Raw genomic sequence first — 7,629 nt, forward strand, 5'->3', positions numbered from 1 at the left:
TACAACTAACCTAATATTTACAAACCCAATTCAAAGACAAAAACGTCATAATCAAAACACTTGTGTAAAGCGTGGCCCAGGAACAGATAAATGTAACGTTATATCATCGCAGTCGGACATAATTGAGAACGTACACAGATGACGCATGCGCATAAGGTACACAAACGAGAATACCTCTAGTACTACTGCTGCAGTTGTTATTTTACTATCAGCTGGAGATCCCAACGTCATTTATGTCTGTCTACCAACATAGCACAGCTACATTAGAAAAATAAATACAAATACGTCTTTGATTTACTTAATTTCAGCTGCTAGCTCGCTCCGTGCAGCATCGGGATCATGTTTACCTCCCAGACCTCGTCCTTCCAGGATTCCATTGACGTGGAAGAGAGAGATGACTTTGACAGCGAGGAAATTGCTGGATACAGCCCGAAAACTCAGCTGAACTGCTACTACACCATCTATCTTTATCAAGGCACAAGGTGATGGTCGACAGCACTCGTCCCAGTTTATGATTTTCAAAAGACAGCTCTGGTACAACTTCTGCAAGGAAATATTAGGATAATAATAATATTAGGAATAATGCTATTATTATGTAATCATTTCATAACGTGATTTTTTGTATGGTTTGGTTACATGTTATTATTCACAGTAGCGACTATAATCCTAATAATATTCTAATCCTACAGGACATCAAACTATTTCTCACTGTTGAGTATTTGTAGTCCCTTGTTCCAGAACCTGCTGACAGAGACTGCAGGTAAAACCAGATTTATACTAAAAACTAACCAGGTGATGAGTAAACTGTCGATTGTCGTAGATCTGAGGCTTCTGGGGAAAATGTGGCATGGAACCAGCGACGAGCAGACTCCACAACCAGTCAGGATGACTTTAGGTAACGAAGGAGCCGCCCGCCTACCTTCTCCTTACTTTCGGTGGTCGTTTCTCTTTGGCTTTCACTGTTGTGCATTGGTGTATCCACGGGCTGCCACTGGACATCCAATCAACATGGAATCAATGCTGTTTTCATTTGTGATTTTGTTCTGATTGGTCACTGCTGTGCTGCTGAGTTACATGGCCTTTAGGTCTCTCCCAATTTGAACCTGTCTCCACTTCCAAGTGTCGGGTGGACAGTTACAGCTATGTGACTCAGTCGTGTGTCGTGTTGGTCGTGGCTAATGCTCATCAGCTTTCTCCATCTGTTCTCCATTGACTTGAGTGGCTTCCGAATTCCTCGTTGTCTCCACCGACTGCTCGTATCCACACTGATTTTTCTGCCCTGCCCACAGCCTGACGCTCATCGACAGCAGCCTTCCATCAGAGGCGGAACCTGAGCTGCGGACTTACATTTCAAGGAGGCTCAGCAAAGGTGCCCTGCTGGGAGGCATGGGCAACATCGCCACTGTGGAACTCAGGTGACAACAATTTTCCCTCACAACGTTTTGCATCAGTAATGCTACACAGGAACCAATAGGGACACACAATCAAGGCTCAAGATCATGTTCCTTCTTCTGGGACTGATGCAACACATGCTTCATCTATTATAAATGGTGTTATAATGGGTGATCTGTTTGAGTCCAACACAGTAATAGCTGTGGCAGCTGAAAATGAAGGTTCAGAGGTGGACACAAATGTGTTTCTTATCATTATTATTGTTATTATTATTATTATTATGTGTTCTCCCCAGTATTCCAGAGCAGGCAGTGGGCTGCTACTGCTGTCTCCTGGCGCAGGAACGGTCTCCCGAACAGCCTGATGCTGATGGAAACGGATATGTCATCTGCTTCATGGGCGGCTCTGAAAAAGGACTGAACTTATATCCTTTGTGCACAGTTGTCTATTGCAAAGTGTCCTCGTGAAATCAACCTTAGTTATTAGCATCATGCAAGGTGCTCCAGCATTAATTGCATGCATACTCCTTGTTCTTTTCTGCATTGTTGTTTTGCCTCCACATTGTTGTAACGTTGTACAGAGAAAGAGAAAACAGCAGAAGTTCCTTGACCCAATACACACATTTAGATTAGAACTTGATAAATACGTCCAAGGCCTGCACAGCAGCCTGCAAACCCCAGAGGTATGTGGCTGTAATAACAGTGTCATGATGTTTTTATTTTTGCCATTACAATTTTAATGCAATATAGATTTGTGTGTGTCAGCTGCAGAACCTTGAGACAGAGGTGCGTCCGTATCTGAGCCGGTGGTACGAGGAGTCTGTGATGCACATTTATCGGGTGGTGCAGCTGGTCCAGAGCAACATCAGCTTCTTGTTGCACGCTGTGAGTCCGTGTTTTTACGTCTAGAGTGTGTCCAATAAAAATGAAGAGAACAGTTTCTCTCTCCTGTGTGGAACTTTACAAGGAAAATAGTGTTCTTATCTGTATTTTTGGGGGAGCATTTCATTGAAATGCTTGTTGACCATATGCTTTAAAATACAGCTATCCAAATAATTTATTTGATCATTCAAATTCTGTGTGTGTGCAAGTGTTAACTTGTCTCCAGAACAATGCATTTCAGTCATTACATGTTCCGTACACAGGCGCTGAGTCACACACATGTGGAGCTCAATAATTCAGATGAGAGGACAAAGGCCGATGTGTCCCGGTGAGTTTGGTGACATTAGCTACACTAACACATCTTTTAAGACTGCTAAAAACGTAGCAAGTCTCTTGTTTGTTTCCATGTAGCGCCAAAATGTAATGAACCATCTGTTTAGCTGTTAAATGTGTGTTGTATTCTGTACCAGGTTCATTAAAGCAGCCAGTTTGCAGGGTCTGTCCCAACAAGACACTACAACAGCTTCTCTGTGTAAGGCGATCTCAGAAGACACGCAGTCTGACCTGATCCTAGACTGCTCTACCAGCCCACCCACACTCTCTAACACAGGTAAGTCATGACACAAACCAGATGAGGACAAATCATTTGTATCTCCGTAAGAGTCTGATAACGATGTTTCCTCCTCTAGTCAGTAACCGTTTCTGTGATGACTGGATTCAGGCCTTTCTAAACGCTGCAGAGCGATGTAATCCTTTCCTGCTCAGACAGATTCTGGAGAACTTCAAACTTAAGGTCAGAAAACATACACATGCACAGAATATAACATGGGTTGAGTGCTGCATACGTTTTAATTTTGTGTATAATTATTTTTTGGACTATAGACTGTATATAAAATCCCACTAGCCCACAAGATTAGGAAACTTTGGACAACAGCTCTCAGTTCCTCTTGGCAGATACACAGTACAACTTTTTTTTGTTACTCTGCTGCTTCCACTGTCTATCGTTCAGATTGCTTCTCTATTTTAAAAAAACTTGTTTCCTCCTTCCTCCATCAACCACCACAGGCCATCCAGGACATGAACAGCCTGAAGCGCTTCGTGCGTCAGGCAGAGATGAGTCACTACGCCCTGTTTCGCTGCTGCCTCTTCCTAAAGGGCTGCGGAAACGGGGATGTGTTGCTGCAAAACGCCAGAGCGGAGCACAGCGACCTGCCTGAAGCCTGCAGCATCATCGCCGTCCTGGAGGAGTTCATCAAGGAACAGTCCCAGGCCCAGGCCTGATTCCATTGCAACGCCTAAGTTGTGGGGCCTGGATACTTTGTCTGCTGCTTGTCCAGCCACAAAGCAGATCGCTTGTTCAATTCTACACCTCGCACCACATCCTATGTTCAACTTCGGTTTGCCAGGTAAAAATGTAGCAGTGGTGAAATTGGCAGATTTAGAATTTAAATGTTGTTTCCTGTGCCGACACCTCTGCTGCTTCTCAACTAGTAAAAGTAAAAAGTCAGATCTGGAAAATGTCCTGTAAAACCGTGACACTCAGCTTCCCTCAACAAGTGTGTCTTTCTTTGGGGCTAATAATAGTTCATTGAGATCTGTAACATCACTCACCTTAACAATGAAGGTTAGTTACTGGAGATGATAGTAAAAATGAATTGACAATGTGTGCAGATCTAGATGTAGAGTGACACTTTCCCAATCTTTTTACTTTTGCAAATTTTAGCGTTGTGTTGAGTCAAAATACTTTGAACCAAATATTACTACTATTGTTTTGCTAACTGACAATGATCACAAACCATAACTGATCCAAACTAAAGCTTCTACTCAGTAGAGTGGAATTATCTATTACTTGTTTGATATCCAAATGTTTAACTTATCATTTTGTATTTTAGTTGATTATACTTGTTTTCTTTTGAGAAGAAACACATTGAGAATGCACAAATCACTTTTATGCATTGCTTGTTTCATAGGCCTCGTCTGTGCTTACATTTCAACACAATACCTGCACTACAATATGATTTGTGTCTAATGAGTACTGCTACTCCATGTACATATGACTATCAAGTGATATTAGATGTAATCCTTCTATGTGAATACAGTGTTGTAGATACAGTGTCATTTTTGGATATAATGTCTTAATTGCATTCACCAGCTGAACACTTCATGAGAACAAAACGGGCACTTTGTGACCAGTTACTCACTACAATTACTAAGCTTTTCTTTAGTTTCAAAGGTTCTACAATATTAATACCCACAGATATGTAGAATAAAAGAAGATATATATATATATATAAAAGTGCTCACAGTAAATGTTGGCATGCCTTTGTTTTATTTTCCCTTCATTGTGTACCTGCAACATGTTCTGATATTCCATTAAACCCAATAAAGGGTTTTAGCTCAAACCAGTCCAAAGTGTGTAATACAGCAATACAGGTGGTGATGTATCCTTTTAAACTGTCAAGTAGGTAACATGTAAATGAGTCATTTTACTATTGTGAACCATGGTGTGACTGTGACCTGCCCAGAGTGTGTATGTGTTAACAATGTCTGTGCAGTCTTCTGTATAGCTATAAATGGCTACGTTGTTCTTGGTCTTGTATAGAAGAAGCTGAAATAAATACCACAGTTGAGCCTATTTGTTGTGGTTGTGCACGCTGTCAAGCATACAAAGCCGATAAACATTTGCACTTATATATATATATACAGTATATCTGTTGCATGAATACAGTTTGTTTCGCTCAAACCAGTAAGAATTAAACACAAAGTTACAGATATCAGGCAGCAACGTTCCTCTGTGTCTGGTCCTGAAGTCACACTGTACGGTGAGTGAGACGTCACTCATGTCCTCAAACTGGACCTCATATCCTCCAGTAGACCCCGTGCTCCAGCTGCTCCTCTGCAACCACAAACAAACCGCTGAAAGCTTCAGATATAAAGATGATAAAAAAAAAAAATGTATGCAGCTGCTGCACATGTGGCTTTGGTTACATAAATAATTATGTGTAAATTTAAGCTGTCTTATAAGAACTAGTGAGAAGACAATGTCGACAAGGTGCACAGCGACAATAACATGGAGCAGGATTTACCTAAAGTGCGATCGGGAAAGTTCCTCAAAAGAGAGCTCGGTACGTCATAGATGCTCTCTGTGGGGTCTGACATGATGAAAAAAAATATTTTTGTATAACCAAGAATATAAAAGCTATCCGCTGGGGAGAAAAACAAACAAACATGTAATCTCACTTGGATGTTCAGCAGCTCTCCTGTAAGAGAGAGGAAAGTCATAGACGCCCTCGTCCATCTCTGTTGAAGCGTTGCTCTCATGAACCTCTACAAAGACATAACACGTGATAGGACCAGGATGTACATTCAAACATCATCATACTGTACGTTATGTTCTATCAAATAGTACTTTTAAAATATTTCTGAGATCATACTGTTTCTAAGTGGTAGAATGTCATAGTCTCCTTCTTCTTCATTGCTCAACCCACTGGTCCATTGTGAACTGTTGAGACCGTCACCTGGAAACAAGAGTAGCTGGTCAGCAGAACCAACAAAAACACTACTTGTGAAGGTGAAAATAGGCAAATCAATTGAAAGTTCACCATTGTGATGCTGGTAGCTACAGTTTGGAGGTGTGTTTTGGTACGGGGTCTCCTCGCGGTCTGGCTCCTCAGACAGGCGGATGGGGGACGTGATGCTCCTGATCTCATGCTGGATGTGGCCTGACGGGGCAGAGAGGGGCCGAGCAGGGAGCAACTCCATCACACTGTGCGAGCTGATGGGTGTGCTGTTGGTCAATCGCTCTCGCTGCTCCCACACTTCGAGGCTGAGCGGAAGAGAAATGGTCAGTGCCTGGAGCCTGGAATATTTTTAGTTAAAGATGACCTCTCTTCTAACTCACTGTGTGCTTCTCGAGTCTGAAAGCACAGAGGTAGAAAGATGCATGGCTTGCCATAGAAGTCCTACCCACTCCTTTCTGAGAGCTGCGGTCTCTGCTGCCTACACACACACACGCACACACACACACACACACACACACACACACACACACACACACACACACACACACACACACACACACACGCAGTTGACAGGTTTTGGATCAAAGTTGGCATTCTGAAAGCTGACCTACCACACTCATAGCCAGTAAATTAATCAGCTTGTGGTTGAACCACAGCGATGACTCACCAACAATTTCCTCTTTCCATTTGTCATGATGATCTCAAACATAAAGCGCTTGCTCTCAACTCTCTGGATCTCTCGCACTGACTGCACCTGACCCAAGAAGAGGACAGATAGATACATACTCAGGACAACTAAGTAGAGACAAAGCAACAGCGGTGGAGGAAGAACTCGGATCTTGTACTTAAGTAAAAGTGGCAAAACCACAGTGAGAAATACTCAAATTAAAGTCATAATTTCATTCTAGTTTTGACTTAAAGTACATAAGTATTAGCATAAAAATATAGACTTCTGAATAATATCTATTGTTAGATTATAACAAATTATCTGAAGCTGTCAAATAATGTAGTATAGTCGAAGCATGAAGTAACATGAAATGGAATTACTCAAGAACAATTACCTCAAAATTGTACGTGAGTAAATACACTTAGCTTCCACAACTGCAAAGCGGTTTCTCGTATATCAGCAGTGATGGTGGAGGACTTACTGTGTAAATGTAGTAATGGCCTCTCAAGTGTGACTGTGAAGAGAGCAACATCAACATCACTGTTTATGTCAGTAAGATCTTTAAAAGAAGGAAAAAGAAAACTAGCCACATCAGTCTCTACAAGCACTGTATCCATCCTTCAATTGATTTTTTGTGGCTTCAGAAATCAGTTACCAAGCAGGACATCGACAGGAAATTCCATAGAGGCTGAATTTAGTGTCATTTTTTTCTAAAGAACATGATACCAGAGCGAATGTCTACTTACAGCGCTGCCATTCTTCTGTGTGTAGAAGAACAAGGTTGTATTTTGAAGCCTGAACCAATACGTCACCCATCTCAATTTCTACAGACAGAAAAAGTAGATTTGTGGCAACCAAAGTCACTTTCTATAAACATGTGCCCACATTTAATACCAAGATAGTTTGTCACTCACCATAGTATCTTTTCTTTTCTGCAGGAAGCCTTCAAACAATAGTTTAATCCCATCTACAGACATGTTATCCCTCAGTCGTTAGATATGAAACAACTGGTAGCCACAGTGTGAAATGAACATCTACCTGTGTGTGGCGTGACTTCCTCCTCACGCAGACCGACAGCAGTATCGTTCACAGACCCATCACCCTCTCACTTCTCTATTATGCTTCACAAAAACCCCCAACAGTTATAACTATTTCACACGTCTGCTAT

The 7,629-nt window shown here is 41.8% G+C and overlaps 2 protein-coding genes across 2 annotated transcripts; one reads left to right on the plus strand and one right to left on the minus strand.

Moving 5' to 3' along the window:
* Positions 1-155: 155 nt before the first annotated feature.
* Positions 156-4,908, plus strand: cunh17orf75 (chromosome unknown C17orf75 homolog). Its single transcript, XM_068719110.1, has 10 exons — positions 156-482; positions 821-895; positions 1,290-1,415; positions 1,688-1,816; positions 2,014-2,074; positions 2,157-2,276; positions 2,537-2,601; positions 2,744-2,883; positions 2,963-3,066; positions 3,339-4,908. The coding sequence occupies exons 1-10, from the start codon at positions 340-342 to the stop codon at positions 3,552-3,554; spliced, it is 1,179 nt and encodes a 392-aa protein (XP_068575211.1). The 5' UTR covers positions 156-339; the 3' UTR covers positions 3,555-4,908.
* LOC137878721 (uncharacterized) lies at positions 4,584-7,590 on the minus strand. Its single transcript, XM_068719111.1, has 10 exons — positions 7,376-7,590; positions 7,208-7,285; positions 6,943-6,975; positions 6,462-6,548; positions 6,175-6,272; positions 5,876-6,099; positions 5,708-5,791; positions 5,514-5,600; positions 5,360-5,425; positions 4,584-5,169 (listed from the first exon to the last, which is right to left on the minus strand). The coding sequence occupies exons 1-10, from the start codon at positions 7,436-7,438 to the stop codon at positions 5,132-5,134; spliced, it is 858 nt and encodes a 285-aa protein (XP_068575212.1). The 5' UTR covers positions 7,439-7,590; the 3' UTR covers positions 4,584-5,131.
* Between the last annotated feature and the right edge of the window lie 39 nt (positions 7,591-7,629).

This window comes from Cebidichthys violaceus, unplaced genomic scaffold (assembly GCF_023349555.1).
Source record: "Cebidichthys violaceus isolate CVI_PGR_0920_01 unplaced genomic scaffold, fCebVio1.0.p SCAF_23, whole genome shotgun sequence".
NCBI lineage: Eukaryota > Metazoa > Chordata > Actinopteri > Perciformes > Stichaeidae > Cebidichthys > Cebidichthys violaceus.

Bases quoted from the DNA above. Each gene is read 5' to 3' on its own strand.
- cunh17orf75 (XM_068719110.1), top strand. From the start codon at position 340: ATGTTTACCTCCCAGACCTCGTCCTTCCAGGATTCCATTGACGTGGAA. The intron at 1,416-1,687 runs GTGACAACAATT...TGTTCTCCCCAG, and splicing joins ATCGCCACTGTGGAACTCAG to TATTCCAGAGCAGGCAGTGG. The intron at 1,817-2,013 runs ATATCCTTTGTG...CCCAATACACAC, and splicing joins TCTGAAAAAGGACTGAACTT to ATTTAGATTAGAACTTGATA.
- LOC137878721 (XM_068719111.1), bottom strand. From the start codon at position 7,438: ATGTCTGTAGATGGGATTAAACTATTGTTTGAAGGCTTCCTGCAGAAA. The intron at 5,792-5,875 runs GTGAACTTTCAA...TCTTGTTTCCAG, and splicing joins TAGCTACCAGCATCACAATG to GTGACGGTCTCAACAGTTCA. The intron at 5,170-5,359 runs GTAAATCCTGCT...TTGTGGTTGCAG, and splicing joins CTTTCCCGATCGCACTTTAG to AGGAGCAGCTGGAGCACGGG.